Genomic DNA, 16,338 nt, shown 5'->3' with positions numbered 1-16,338 from the left:
TAGGTATTCAAAAATGCGTTTTCAGTGAAAAGTTCAGCAACCTGCCTGCTTTCTGTCTGTCATAAACATAGACTTGTTCCTTGGACAACCAGTCTGAAATGCACAGAGTTTTCCTTTAGGCCATTGGGGTTTTCACTGAAACTAGGCAATTATTGCTAACTATACTCTGGGCAGAAAATTTACCAGCATCAGAGTTTGATACCAGTCTTCTGGTCACTAACTCCACTCAGTTTAGATCTTAGTCAGTAATGCTAAATTTAGCACACGCCATTTGCTTGGGCAGCATAGGAAGACTTCCATTTGGGGTAAGTGGTGAGCATAGTGGTCAGAACCCTTACCGAGACAGCGAGACAGCTCACCTTAATTAATTCGTTCAGTTTGATTCCTTCTGAAATGTTGTGAAGAGACTGTTCCGTAGGCTGCTCCTCCCCTTCTGGTGATTCAGGCTATGGGCAAATGATGCGTATGGAGATAGCCCCTTCAGAGCCCCCACCAGCTTGATGAAAACCTTTGTGCAGAATTCGTGTCCTGCGTTGTGGACCTGCCTCACTGAAAACATGGGCACGCATTCATTTAAAGTTCCATCTGCAGTATCGACATTCACCATTTTAAAGGTGTCTGTCAGAATTTGATACCCCGTGAGGAAAAAAAAAAAAAAAAAAGCCCTGCAGAAAGCATTTCTGCTTTTTTTTCCCCCCTAAATGTCCCTGGTGTTTTCCCCTTGAGATGTTTGCATGTTTTTAATGAAAGTAGAAGCAGAAGCATTTTGGCATTGCGGGCATCACAAAAAATAGGAAAGGTCAGTACTCAGTTGAAAAGAAATTTGTGTGCCATTTTGTCTCTTCGATTTTCTGTGTTTTCATGGTGAAATAGCATGGAGTGGTCAGTGCTAATTAATAGATGTTTGAAAGGCTGCAATAAATGGAGCCACGAAAAGTGAAATGACAGAAAAACAGCATGAAGAGCAGGGGGAAAAAACAAGAACCACTCCTAAACCAGTAAGATTCTGCATTTCAGCTGGGAGAACTGCTATTAGTTTGGGTAATTGGTTTTTCCACCAAAATGAGGATTGAGGTGGTAAAGAGAGCTGATTCGTGGAAGACAGATAACATCGCACTGTTTGCAGCCTGTTAGAGCTGAACACACACAATCGGTGTTGTTTTTTCCCCTTCCTTTTGCTATTTTTTAAGTAGTAATATCTGAAGCTGTCCCCGATGGCAGTCTGCATGTGGGGGGTAGAATCTGGAATTCCCTAATTTCTCCTATTTTCTAATAAAAACTATTACTGTACAAATGTACAATTTTTTTTTACCCTTATTTTAAATTGGAATGGTTTTAAAGGGGTGCTTTTTGGTGCAGCCTCTGAAAGTTGGGGTCCCCTGGTGATTGTGATCACAGTCTCACTGAAAGCACTTGGGTTGTGGGTTTTTTTGACATCAAATTAATATTCTCATCACTAAGTGTGAAGTAAAGATTTGACAATAGAGCGGCTTCCTCTTTGTTAAAAACTTGCAAAGAGTTTCAGAGTTGAAAGGCTGAGTAAATCTTTATATCTGAGGAGGTAAGCTGAGTGTTATTTCTTGTTTTTAACAGCGCTGTACTGGCGAGCCGCAAGCTGTCTGAACATTGGAGAGAGACCCTTTGGGAGCTCCATTGGTTTTCAGCAAGTCTTTGCATGCAGTGTGTTTGTACTAGCTGAAGACAGCGCATGGCTCTCTAAATAATTTACAAGTTGATTAATAGACTCACATGGGTATAATTAGAAGAGGGAGAGACAGCAGCTACAGTAACGGGTACAGTGCTTGGGGGAACTAGAGACTTTATTTTTTTTAAAGAAACTTTCTAGGGTGCTGGGCGTTTGAAGATAAGTTGGGAAGAGCTCAGTGCCTCTTCTCTTTTGAAGTGGAAATAGGACAGTTTGAATCCGTCGAGTTTAATTTTTCACAAGCTTTAGGGGCCCTGCAGTGCAACTCCCTTTTTATTATTGAAAAAAACTCTCCATTTTTCTTTCATTTTTCACACACATGCACACACACTCACACACAGACACAGAGCCCAAACAGTAGCTAATAAACAAATTGATTTTCTACTTTATTTAAGTTAGTTTTATAACGATGCTATATGTTCACCTATATATGCACCTCAATCACAAATATACCGTGTAAAGTTACAGAGATATTTATGAATACACTGCACTTTAATTTATGCATTTTTAAGAAACCTTCACCTCTGTTTGACAATGCTTTTGAAGTAGCTCCGTTTTTCAAGTCAAACTTTTGACTTTTCCTCTGGGACTGCTACAAAGGTTTTTTTATGGAAAATAGGTAGCAGTCTTTTTCCTACTAGGAGAAAATTGGTGGTCAAGAGAACTAAATAAAACTTAAATTATTTTTTTTTTCTGTTTTAGGTGTCCATATTTTAATAAAAGATGCAAGGTTGTAGAATAGAAAGTTTTACATGAAGGCATATAGGCAGTAGGTTGTCATCTTCTTTCCTAAATTTTACTTTTTTATGTGTTGAATAACAACAATATGATACATTACAGTCCCTTTTTTCCTTTATTTGAATATCTAGGATATATTTTTCTTTATTTATCTGGCTGGCAGATATACAGGGCTGAAGTAACTCTGGGGACGCTCAGTCTACAAAGACATTTTTAAAGGCCGTCCCACTTAAGATTTCAAAAAAACACAACAAACCACGAACACCACCCCCCCCACCCCCCCCAAAAAAATTACCCCCAAAAACCAACACTGAATGCCAGACCAGACAAAATAAATGTGATTTTACTTAAGAGTCTAGTGCGGTAGTTTTCTAGAGGAACTATGATCAGTCGGTTAGTGGATATGGTCCTGCCTGTCTAAATTTCGACAGTCTCCTGGTTTTGTAGCAGTATTCACCATTATTACTGGAGTATCAATAATCCAACATAACATTAGGCATCATAACTCACAGGGGTAGTGCTGCTAGAGTCTGTGGGTTTGCACGAGGGAGGGAATAAAACAGGTTGTAAGTTAAACCGTTATCAGATGGCCAAAGTTCCCATTTTTGGTCAGCAGACATCTTTGTGGTGCCACAAATCCTCATGGATTTGAGTGAGGTTGTAGCCCTTGGCCATACAGGACCTCGTGGTTGTCAGGGACTTTTAAACAGCAAAGTACAATATAAATGCTAAGTATTAATCTTTTATATTTATTTTATTCTTTATTGGTGACAGTCATTCTTAAAAACTTAGAACTGTGTTGTTTCCTTTCCTGCTATTCTTCTTGCAGCACGAGCTCCTCCGCAAAGAGCTGCTGACTTGAATTCTGTTTGGTTTTCTGTTTGCAGTTTGGGATGGGGAAATCACATGAGTTTTTATAAGAAAACTGGAAGGAAAAGCACGTTGCATATTGGCAGCATCCCCTTTTATGGTCTTTGGAGTTTGACATCAAATTCTGGCTTTGGCTGTATTTCGCTGGGTCCCATACATACAGAATCAGGCTCCTGTGTGGAACAGACTTTTTTTACGACAAGCAAAACATTTCATAGCTCTTGTGTGCTGCTTTACATTTTTGAATGTCCCTTCCAAGCCGAACCATTCCGTGATTCTACGTGGCTGGTAGGTGTCAGGAGGAGCGTCAAGAGGAGACACAGGACTGGGCAGCCAATCCCGCTGTTGGGGATCTGGAGTGCGTGCTGGCAGCAGGCGTCACTGGTGAGGGACAACAGACCCCTTACTGTCCTCTCTTCTCACCACAAGGGAAATGAGTATTTGGTATAGGAGGACAAGATGTTTTTCAACAAGCTTATTAGGAAATAGGGAACTTGGTTGATAATGGAAATGCCGTGTTAGCTGGGTCAGAACTGAGCTTGCTGTCCTGTGTCTGGCTGTATTCTCTCTGCGGAAACTGAAGGAATAAAAAGAAATAGTGCAAATACACATTTTGTTACTAGTTTTAGAAACTTTCAGGTGAGAAACATCCCTGTGAAGTAATTCAGAGTAGCTTTTTTCTTGCAGATGGGTAAACTGAGGCAGGAAACCTAATTCAAGTCGTGCCGTGCTGCAGTCAGTGTGCGAGTGTGGATGGGACCCCAGGTATGTGGATCTTGACCTTGGTGTCACCCACTGGGTCATCCTGGGACTCACCGACAGCCGGTGCCACCAGGCAAACACACACAGCTACTGACAGCAGCAGAGTCTATTTTGGGGGGAAAAGAGCTTTTTGTGTCTGTATGCTGGATACCTGATTTGGACAGAATTTCCATTGCTAAATCTGAAGATGCCACTAGGAGGTAAAGCAGTGTAAGGGGCTGGAATCTTACCTAGTCACTAAACGTGGTCAGATGTAAGTTCCTGAATCTCTGGCTTGTAATGGTGAGTAAGAACGATGCACTCCTTTAACATGTGTTTCTGAAGGTCTTCATTCATCACGTGTCATTTCATAAATGATTTGGGATCGTACGCACTTTAAAAAATGTCATCACTTCCTCTTTAATATAGCTAATTCCTATTTTAAGTGACTAAAAAGCTCAAAAAAAAAGAGAGGTTCTAATATATTCGAAGAAACAAAAATTTTTAAAATGTGGAAATGAAATAATTTATCATATTATTTATCTTACTGTATTAAAATAATTATTCCGGTGCTCACAGGAAGCCATTCCCCGCAGTGCTGTGTATGTACAATGCGCGAGTGGTGACTTGTTCCGTGCAAATCTTCCCTTTGGAGAAATCGCCGAGTAAGTGCAAATGCCCCGTCGATGTCGTTATTCGCGACGTCGCCTCTTTATTTGCCGGCTTCACGATTAGCTTTAAAACGCGGCGAATCGGCGCCGCTTGCAGCTTTGCCGTGCCGGCCCGCCGGCGCCCGGGATGCGGGAGGAGCGGAGCCGCCGGCGGAGCGCTCTCCGTTGCCGCGGGGGCCCGCGATGTCGGGGTGCGAAGGCCCCGCCGCCGCCCCGGTACCGGCCGCCGCCGCCCCGCGCTGCCCATCGCGCCCGCCAGGTGGCGCTAGAGAACAACCAACCGGGGCTCGGCGGGGCCGGGGCTCGGCGGGGCCGGGGCTCGGCGGGGCCGGGGCTCGGCGGGGCCGGGGCTCGGCGGGGCGAGACCCCCCCCGGGGGGAAGCCCTGCCCTTCGCCTGCCTTCGGGGCAAAAATGGGCCTTTTCCTCCCGCCGCCTCCCCCCGGTTTGCCTTGAAGACGCACTTGGATTGTTATTTTTTATTATTTACAGTAAGCAAAATTGTCTGTCTGCAATGGAAACTGGCCCGTTCTCACCAATCCCGTGTGTTGGCAGGATTAAATTAAAATATCGATCAGCCTACGTGCTATATCATTCTCAAACACGTTAAAGCCAAATTGATACAATCTCTCAGGACCTTAAGGTGGGCAAGAAAATAGAATACTTCTCTGAAAGACCCAAATAAAATGGCCCATTGTGAATAATCCAGAGTTTATAGAGCAATAAAATAAGCAAATCTCATGCTTTGCTAAATTTAGGATTGACAGGACAATCCAGGAAAGTAGCCTTTGGCGGTAGCTAATAGTCTGGGCAAGATGTTAACTGTCAAGTACTGGGATCAAGCCTCAGGCATCTGAATTAGCTGTGAAAGTCTTCAGACCTTGCTAAAAAAAAAAAAACAACCTCCAAGAGAAGGATAAAGGGTAAATGGACAATATTGTCAAAAGGACCTTAAACTTTTTACAGCACAAAGTCGACAGTTATGCTGTACTTAGAATTGAGGTTTTATAGGTTTGGAGAAGTGAGTCAATACCCTTCAAAAGCCTGTTATAAAGGGAAATATATGGAGGAGGGATCAATTTAAATATGATAATTGTATAGCTTGGAGCACTGACAACATTGAAGCTATTGGAGAATAGTGCCCCGTAGTCTCTCAAGTAGCGTTTTTGCATTTCAGACTGCCTTTAGTGTTCTGTTACTTTTGTCTTGAGCCGATGGTATGATTTTGTCAACTGATTGCCTGATACGGTTTTCTATTAGTCCTGCAGATCTGTGGGTTGGGTAAGAGCTAATAGGCCACACTCCTATGAGTTTCATGAGGACGTATTTTTCCATGAGAACTACCTTATACTTGTGAAAACCTTTGAAGCTCTGGGAAGTAAATTTATTTTTTAAACGGTCTGCTGGAAGGTGCTGATTGACAGCCCTGGAGACAGAAAATCTCCAGGTGTCCAGGCAGCAGTTCCAGCATCAACAGCAGCACTTTAAACCTCTGTTCCTTGTACCCTGCCTGATCATACCCTTGAATTTGTTCGATCACTTCATAGGTCCACAGCTGCTAATTCAGCTGCATAGTCTAGAGCATTAACATGGTCAAGACAGGCTGGGAGATAAGGGAGATACGGTGTGTGGTGTTGATGTTGGGCAAGAATGTATGCATGAATGAATTACATTTCTATATGGAGCTGGTTGTGGGCTCATTCTGTCACATATGCCATCTCTGAGGTTCACCGCGACCTTGGTCCGCAGCTCTGTGTGGTGCTCTCAGCACAGGGTATCACTGTAGCTCTGCAGCATTACTCTTGAGGGCTGAATTTTACTCCTGTACTTTGATTTTTTGCCTTAATAGAGACGTGCTTCCACATTACCTAATCTGGATATCTCTTTGTAGCACATTGTAATTTTTACAAGAAACTTATCTTTGGACTTCTCTAATGATAAAGTAAAACCTCTCCAGAGTCTCATTCCCCCAACTTTCAGAGTTGGAAGCTCACACAAGCTTATGTTGAAAAGGAATTGATTATTCAAAGCTCTTGTGCTTCATAATCTACTTAAAACATGTAGATTGACTGTCTCACCAGAAAAGCTCTAAATTTTATTTTGCTATATAGCCCATTGGGTCATGTGCTTAAGGCCAGGAGACCTCTGGCTAGTTACTTACAGACTGTGTGCCCCTCCAATTACAGGTTATTAATTTGCCTTACATTCAAGAGACAGTTCCACATGAGTGAAAAGGAATACCCTACTGCAGAGTTCTTCATTACCCACTCTGTACCACAGCAAAATAAGAATAATACTGATTTTTTTCTTCCTTTTTTCTCTCTGTCTTTTTTTTTTCCCTCTGGTCTGTGGAAGATGTTTTACAGTTTTAATGCAGCTGTTTTAAGTGTGACTGTTCCTGTTCAAGGGCAGCTGATGTACTTTGTAATGCCATTGAACAGCCAACAAGCTATGTTCCCCTATTGTGTTGAAGTGATAGGTATGTTTGCTAATCAAGAGGAGAGCAGAGCTTGCTGTCTGACTTGTTTATGTTTTATTTCTCACCATCAAGCTTTAGAGGGAGGCACAGAAAATGTGTAAGCATCTATATTATTCAGTGATGTATATGTGTATATGAGTGTAGAAACAACTTAAAGTGCATTGCTGATATCTTCTCGTCAGTCATCCTGAAATTAGCAAGGTGTCAGGGTTACCACATATCCCTGGTACTACTCAAAATACCCCAAACCTGGCATGCCATTAGATAAACTGTTAATTATTTGTCACTGCATCTTGATTTATTTTTTTTCCTCTTGTGATTGCTTCAGTTTTGTTCAAAAATAATGACCGAAGTGGAGGATTTTGGTCATCAGGATTCACGGAAGGCCTATGGGAAGTGATCAGATCGAGGAGATGCTGCCCAGTTCCCATCACAATTGCTTTTTAATTTTCTTGTAGTCTGTAGTGTTTCTCCTTCCCATACGCAGGATGGAAACAATTTGGCTCCCGGAACTGGAGAATCTCCTACGATCTGCTGGAAGCTCAACAGTGCTGTATATCCACTTATTTCTCTGTGCCATTCTCGGGGCTTTCAGCCTCTGCCCTGATTCCTGGTTCATCTCACAGGGACGTCAGCTCCAGCAGAATCCTACCTTAGTGCAGTTTTACTCTCGCGTTTTCAAGTTTCATTCAAATCCCTTGCAAAGCTGTCTTTAAGCATTCTGAAAATGTGTCAAAAAACTATACAATTTGGCTTTGTAAATCCATGTTAATGATTCCAGTAGGAATCATGATAAAATAACACGCATCAAGACAGAAAGTTTAGTGCTGCAGCCAGAAATACAAGACTACCAGGCAAATTCCACTGGTCTTTGTATGGAATATAGTTTGGGGAAAGAGAAGGGGGATGTTGGGTTTTTTCTTTCTTCTGACCAGGATGTCTTGGTTTTGTATTAGTTCTTGTAACCTGGAGAGTAGGGAGAAGTGCCCTGCAAGAGCACTGAAATTCTCCCGTTATCCCCTCTATGCCTGCCTGCAGCTCGGGTCTTAGATAAGTATCATCTGTCTAATAACATTTCTGCCTGCTGTTGCTGCACTGTTGTATAGTTAATTTTATGAATCCCATTTTTAACAGAATGCCTGGTTTTGCATTGTCATTTTGCTCTCTGAGAAGTGTCTGGTTTTATTCCATTCCTTTTTTCTTTTAGCAGATGGAGAATATTACTCTCCTTAACTTGTTTTTTTATAATGTGAAGTGGGTATCCTCAATTAATACACTAATCTGTTTTCTAATTAATTCCCTGCGGTTTTCCTCCCTTTTTGCTGGTACATTGAATCCTGAGTGCAATTCTGTAAACTCGGTAATTTGATTACTTAAAGGAGAAGCAATGAATTTCATGACAGAGGTGTAAGTCTTTAGGAAACGCTAAATTTCAGGAAGCAAATAGATTCTATTATTGCAGTTTAAAACCTGCTTGTACCTGGGGTATAAATGTGCACTGATAATAATATACTCTACTAAATTATGGTCGCGTTGCTGTCAGCTACTCCTAAAGCGAATCGCATTGTTAGAAACCTGACGCATACGCTCTCCTACGAGCACTTGTTGTTGTATTTTTGTATGCAGATGCAATGGCAGGGTGAGTATCAGAACATCAACATTCCACGGTGTGGATTTATGTAGCGTTTTTTATTGCTTGTTTCCAGTAGAGGCAACAGTGTATTAGACATACTGTACAAATAACGAGAAGGGACTCTCATTGCTTCTGGAAAATTGTTTTGGCTGCTTTTTGGGGAAGTAGCTTGAGGTGGTTTTGCTGACCTTTCTTTGTGCATATTTGACACTAAACCCGCTGCATTGCGAGAGTCCTTGCAAAATTTGTAGTCGCTCTTACTGAACCCAATCATTTAATTTTTCTGTAAAAAGGGAAAAAAAATACAAGATACACAAGTTTAAGTATCTCAATTGAAATATTTTACTTTATGAAGGCTGTAGTGAAAATATGCAGGAGACCTCCTTACCACTGTGTCCCATTAAATAGAATTTTAAAAGCTGCATTGTAATAAGAATCCCAGTCAGCACCTTGCTGATATGCTCTCTTGACTTAAAGAAAAATAATAATAATAGAGGAAAGAGAACTTCTGTCTCTGAAATTAGGGAGTCATCAATGCAGTAATTACAGTAGTTGAAATACATTTTGGAAATTTATTTTCAGTTATAAAAGCTTCAAGCCTTTGGGCAAATAGCAGAAATATCGCATCTAGCCTGCTGTGGCAGAACCATTATAATCTGCTAAGTTAAATACAGAATGCTACAGAAATTTCTTTCCTGTTTAAGGATTTCTTTTACACAACTCAGGTCATTATTTTTTGCATTTTGGTAAGATTAAGTCACACTTCATCGTGACGTCAGCCCAATATGGCTGAGAGAAAAAGGACATTGCAAAATTATGTAGGCGTCAGTTTTTACCAAATACTTTGCTTTAGTCCCACAGTTCCTTGTGAGTTTGGGGGTTTCATGATAGCACAGTAAATGTGCAAAGTCAACAATAACTCCTCTCTCCAAAATCTATCAATCATAAACAGGAGTAATTCTTTGTGTTTTACTTCTTGTAGCAGTCCAACCAGAAAAAGTAGTTTGTATCCTCCCTAATTGTGGACTCAGCATACAAAATAAATGTCATCTTTTTAATCCTTTGCAGTTCCAGACAACCTTGTTATGAAGATCCTGGCAGAACGCCTAAACACGCTAGACTGCGTGACCAACGGTTGGGTGCTTTATGGCTTCCCAAGAGACGTAGAGCAGGGAGAACAGCTGCAGAAATCGCATATTATTCCAAACAGGTACGCTATAAATTTAGCAATCACGACATTACATATGTGAAAAATTTGTTTATGGAAAGATACAGGTCTTTATTGACATTGCATAGGCTGTTGTGTCTTATTTATTTACTCCTTCCTTAACTGTAAAAAGGGGTCTTGCTCCTGGAGTGTAGGAAATAGAGCATTGGCCTTACAAATCCTCCAGATGGCCAAACTGTGGGAGAGAGAAGGGGTTTGTTCTTCTGGTTATTTGTTTGAGTTGCCTCTAAAGGCAAACCATAAGAAATGGATTAAAGTTTGGATTATATCAGGTGTATTTTATTTGCAGCAGGAGGGGGGATCTGCATCTTCTTTCTTTAGCATCGGCATAATATCATGGAAATATATTAGTATTTAGAAGAGCTCATTATGGGACTTTTGGGTTTTGTGAAATAATTAAAAACAACATGAGAATTATATTTTATTTGAGCTATAATGAAGTGTTCAGAAATGTAATATAAGAGAAAGGAGCATCAAAAGAGAATTGTTATGAATTCCAGGCAAATAAAATGGAGTTACTCCTTACAGCTGATCCAAGGGTGGTGAGGATTTGAAATGCTGTTGTACTCATCAAAGCTGAGAGGCTTCTCCATTCCCCTCCAGGGGTTCCTGGTTCGGTCCATACCACTGGCTGACACCATGGCCACTCCAGAGGCATGTGTTGGAAATTCGTAGTCTTTATGCTTCCAGGAAGCTTTTTCTTGTCTAAAAACTAGTGACGGAAAAGGTATATTACCCACAGAAGTGTTTACGTTGGTAAAGTTGCTCTTGCTGTATGAGGTGGGAGTCAATCCATCCCCCGCTCCTCGTACAGCGTACAGTGGAAAGATGTAAAAGGGGAAGATTGAGTTGGAGAGAGAAAAGAGGAGAGTGAAAAGGGGGGGAGCTAGCAGTCATGCCATCAAGGTTTAAAAATTAAAGTATGTGAAAATAGCAGTAGCTTTGTTTACTAAAAGTAAGACAAGATACATCTTAAACAGGAATCCATTTAATGGAAAAATGGACAAAGAATCTTGAAACATGCTAGATTCAGTTAAATAACAGTTCCCGTGGATTATTCTTCATGTGCATTTAGAAGGTAGGTCCTGAGTCCCTAAAAATGTATCCGAGTAGCTGAGATCAGTGTGGATGCTCAAATGTGTGCCACGTGCTCCTTTACAGGAAGATCAAGACCTCATCAAGTGGGGAAGAGCAACTCATCATAAAATCGTACGTGTGGAAATTTGGCACTGATCCATTTGCTCAGCTTCCGTTTTCATTAAAGAGCTCTGCACATTCGTGTCTGAGTTAAGAATTTGTCCCCTATTTTATACAGGGGTTGAAGTAAGGGACAAAACCAGACATCACGCTACCTGATTGATTTTGGAGCTGGTATTTTCCATGAAACTGAAGTAGTAGGTATACAAGGGAGAGAGGGTGATTATAAACAAAAGGACATATTGCAGCATAGGATAGCAGGGCAGTAATTCAGTTTCGGTTGTGATGCTAGTTATAAAACACTATCTGCAGAGGTGGTGTTTCTGACATCAGGAGAAAAACCTGATAGAATTATAGCCTTGAAATCAGTCTGGGAATAGGATGCAGAAATCTATAAATCAGACACAGAACAATCTACAAAGTCTCATTTTTAGGAGGGCTCTGTTGATGAAATTAGATTAAAATAAATTTACATATATATCAAGTTTATTATTAAAATCTAGTCACATCAGTAAACAAAATTATTTGTGAAAGAGTATGTTAGTCTGTGTTTTGAACTCAAAGTAGACCTCTTTGGCTGATCAGAACACAGAGTTATTGTCTGCTTGTCAAGTCATAAATCTATTCCTTAGAGCTAATAAATGGTTAGTGTTCAAATACTATGTTTTATCTGACTCCCACCTCATAAAGCTAGTACACATAATACTAAATTATACAGCATTGAGCAGGATCAGTCTCCCGACTCCTCCATCTTATGAAAAGAAAAACAAACCTAGTAATTGATGGTAGAAAAGAAGGAAAATAAAGTTATTTGAAAACAAACAAAATGGGCTATAAAGTTTGTTAAAATGTAATAATAAAAAAACTCATACAGCATCAGCCACTGCATCCAAAGAACTACCCTGGAACAAAAAAGAAAATAATTCATTTTCCGCTGAAAAAGTAAGGTACAGGGTTTTCTTTAAATTGGAATTTGCAGTAGAGCAAAGGCTTCCCTACAGACTGGTACATGAAAATCTTTCTGTATCAGACAAAACCTGTCTACCAAAGAACTGCTCTTTCTGTACTCGGAGAAGACGTGTATTGCTTTCTGTGTTCCTCCTCATGAAGCAGTTACTGCTTAAGTGGACAGGATCCTAATCCTATTGAACTGTGGCAGCCTTTAGGGCAAATAAGAACCTGAATCTATTAGTGGTCTCTCAGCTATCTAGTAAAAGAACACCATTAACCACTTAGTGCCTACGGTAAGTGGGAATCCAAACACGATTACAGGTTGGCGTCTGAAGCTCAGAACTACTAAGGCAAAGGGCTGAATTCAGTTTCTCATCCAAATGAGTACAAATAGGTATTTTAGCCTTTTGTATTGTTAATGCTTGAGCAACAACAGGAAATACACGGTATAGTCATGGATAGTACACAGAAAACTCTAATATCTACCAAAGTCTTTCTTATCCTCTTCTGCTCTCTCTCAAACTTACAGTTAAAATAAGATTCAGCAGCAACAGTGTCATCTGTTACATATCTCTTGTCGTTAGCTTCAGCTGGTTCATGACCAGCTGTCTGCTGGTTGCAGGCCAGCTTAAGGCAATCAGCAGTTTAAGGATTCCCTGAGCCAGAGGGTTATCTGGACAACTGTCTAATAGCCCATTTTCCTTGACTTCATAGTCTCTATTTCAACACGCTGTACTTCTGGCCTCCACCAAATTGTATGGAAACGGGTTTTACTTTTTCACTGGGTGTTGTATGAGAATACTTCACAGTGATTTTTGCAGGCTTCTTTCTTCTCTGAAACTCAATTATAAACCTTCTCTGTTCACGCTTTCCTAACGTTCCCGATTTTATAAGCCTCTTGTATATGCCTGTTCAGTCATCTCTTTCCCAGGCAAAGAACCTTGATCTGGTTATCCTTCCCTTTCCCCAAAGTCATTTCACTCTTCTGATCATCCTGACCCCTGTTCTCTACCTTCTCTAGTTATTCTATCTGTTTCTTTTGTAAGGTGGGACAACCAGAACTGCATTCGGTTTTGAGGATAGCGCTGTGTGATATTGCCAGAAACATTTTTTTATTTTGATCTTAACTCCGTTACTCGTAATTGCTGTTATGCTGTTAAATGTTATTGTGATAGATTTTGGAAGAATGTCTTGTGTGTGTAAACTATGGTAACTATACAGGGTGTCTTTCATTGAAAATATACTGAAAAATGACAGTGTCACAAATCTCAATTGAGCATGTGCAACCTCAGCAAGGAGCCTAAAGACCCTTTAACTCAAGACCTCCGTAGTTCCAGTTGTAGCCGGGTTTGTGTTAGAGTTCCCGAGCCGATGAAGCAAGCCCTTCCATCTGTGCCAATGGGCTCTACTGCTAAGTGTGTCCTGGGATTTCCAGTTCCTCTATTCCATCATTTCCTTTGGGTTTTTTTTCCATCTGATCTGAATCCGGGGTCGATTGTTTTACATTTCAGTATTGATTAATTACATTAAAGCAGCATCTACAAACAATACGAGTGGAAAGACAAAGCTGGGCAGGGGAGGGATGAACCTGAGGATTGACCTAACAATACATATATAACATATTTCAAATACCCATTTTTCCAATATTAAAGTTTTTTTATTTCCCAATAGAGAAAATAAACAGCACTTTCTTCTCAAATGCAAGTTTTCCAGGAGTGCTTTATTGGCCTTCAAAACGATGTAGCTGTATCCCCAATTATGTCATCTTTTTACATAATATATTTAAAGCTTCTTTTTCATCACACTGCTAAGAACCTATATTCAAACAGTTTAGGATAATGAAGTTCCTAATGTCTAAGGTAGAATCTGAATATGTTGAAAAGGGAAAAATCAGAATGGAAAAAAAAGATTATATATTTTTTTTAACTATTTGGTCTTTACATGGGGCTTTCCTATTTCTGCAGCTGATCCCAGTGTGGATTAGGGATAATAAACAGCCTATTAATGGAGGCCTGAACTAGGAAATGGAGTTTGAATCAGCAGCAAAATTCAATGGCTGGCGAAGGTTAATAACTCCATTACTATCAGCTCTATTTTTTAGCCGTTTGAAGAGCTAGGTGTTAGCCTTATCTTACTCCTCATTAATTGAGCTAATAGAACCCCAGTGACCCTACCATGCTGCCATTATCTGAGAGTTTACCAGGCATGGACTGGAATACTTATCACTGAATATGTATTCCTCAGATCCATTTTTATATCGGAAATATTTTTGTTAAACATTGGCTGTCGTCAGGTTTCTTTTTGTCTTTTCATTGCCTTGATGCCTTCTGTAACAGCTACATATTTGGAAATTAAATGTAAATGACTTAATTAAAATCCTATCAAGGAACAAGCTAAGTCCCAAAATAGTTGCGTCAAGGAAACATAATAGTGATTGAATTATTCTGACATGGAAAAATCTTACAGGGCGTTTTTAAAACTTTGGCCTAATTTAAATGATGGATATTGTGTATTTATAATAGATGTGTTTTTAATTGATGGCATACAAAAATCTGATGAGTAACAAAGAAGAAATGTTATAATTATATCTACTTATTTTCTCCTCATTTTCAGGGGAAAAAAGAAAACAGAAAAATGATGTGGTAATCAAGGTACTAAATCAGTACAGTAAAATTTGCTTGCACCAGGGAGAGGGACAAAGAGCAGGAAAAGTCCAAGTGACCTATGTAGGATTTAGCTTAATTTATAAAGAAAGTAGTAAAAATAATAGGCAGACCAATTCTATGTTTCAATTATTCTCATTTTTTGTCTCTTCTGATTAGAAAGCAGCTCGCTCTTACCAGAGCCATTATATGGCTGCTGGTTTACTGACTGTTGTCTTCACTAATGCTAATTGGTTTCCTTTTTATTATCACTTTGCACATCAGTGCTCCCGTCTCAGCTAGTCTCATCCTCCTCCCTCACATCTTCAAAGTCAAACGGACTGACCAGTTCAGTAAAAACCAAGGGGCAAGACAGTGGGAGCTAAAGGCGCCGGATCTTCTTGAGGTCAATGGTATGCTTATGAAATAGAAATGTATTTTGGAAAGTGTGTTTTAGGTGATGAATAATTATTTTTCTTCCCCGCCCCAGTGGCGGTGCTCACCCTCTCAGCTATGCTGACTGTACATCGAGTACACACGTAGCCACGCTCTGAAGCAGCAGAACACCCTGGCCAAGTGATAAAAATTACAAGTTTTTTTCCCAAAGAAAACCCGCTACAGATTTTGCTTACTGGGCAAAATTAACAACTCTTTCTCTCACCTGGACTCTGCTTCGCTGGGCGAGTGGGATCAGTTTAATCCACAGTTGCTACCCCTGTAGCTTTTTCCAAGCTACAGTAATTCAGTCATTGTGTTATCTCTTGATGCAAGTGTTTTGAGACTTACTCCATTCATTGACAAGATTTTAATTAAGTCATTTACCTTTGTTTCTTGAATTGCCTCTATTGCAAGAGGCATCGCTGAGCACTCTATAATGGGCAGAATATATCTGGGAAGCTCCCACTACTGTATGTGTAACAGCTGTGCGTAAAAGCGTATACATTGCTCTGGCATGAAGGCTCCACTAAGCAGTCACATCCATGGGCTACTTAACAGTGACAATGAATTCTCCACGTGGAGTGCAAAAAGCCACACACATGCAGTCTTTTGCCCCACACAAATCTGATGGAAGCAGCTCCTTACCCAGTTTCTGAGGTTTGGCCGTAGGTGGGAAATCCTTATTCTCCATTCTCCCTCTTGTCCTTAGTACATTGTGCTCTCTCTTCCCACATAACATAACACTAATCCAAATAGAAGCTATTGCTATTAAATAATCCAATAGATAGATAGAAAATTGGATGATTACAATAAAAAGATTGTCACTTCTCTGCACATTCTGCCTGACCTATATTGGTACCAAAAGAGCCTTTCTATCCTGGGGAAAGGCGTTAATGTGCATCTTGAGGCAACAACAGCAAAACATCAAATGCAGATTTAAAATCCGTCTATGGTCTTTCTGTAGGATGTTGCATTTGCTGTCACAAGCATCGTGTCTTGTTTCTTATTCTGCTTCAACAAGAATAGGAGGTATATTTGGCTTCAGTT

General features: G+C 40.3%; 1 protein-coding gene across 7 annotated transcripts in view; it reads left to right on the top strand.

Moving 5' to 3' along the window:
* The window catches only part of AK8 (adenylate kinase 8), an 85,154-nt gene that overhangs the window by 45,354 nt on the left and 23,462 nt on the right, over positions 1-16,338 (top strand). For 6 of the 7 annotated variants that reach the window (XM_054220538.1, XM_054220536.1, XM_054220537.1 and 3 more), the window contains one exon: positions 9,904-10,045. In XM_054220538.1, the coding sequence (XP_054076513.1) occupies positions 9,904-10,045 (142 nt within the window). Of the gene's footprint in view, positions 1-1,593; positions 1,664-9,903; positions 10,046-16,338 lie in introns of all 7 variants that reach the window. The other variant, XR_008469274.1, reaches the window with a different exon arrangement.

The sequence above is a fragment of the Rissa tridactyla genome, chromosome 14 (genome assembly GCF_028500815.1).
Source record: "Rissa tridactyla isolate bRisTri1 chromosome 14, bRisTri1.patW.cur.20221130, whole genome shotgun sequence".
Taxonomy (NCBI): domain Eukaryota; kingdom Metazoa; phylum Chordata; class Aves; order Charadriiformes; family Laridae; genus Rissa; species Rissa tridactyla.
Note: the sequence above shows the minus strand (reverse complement) of the source record. Positions and strands in the feature narration are given on the sequence as shown.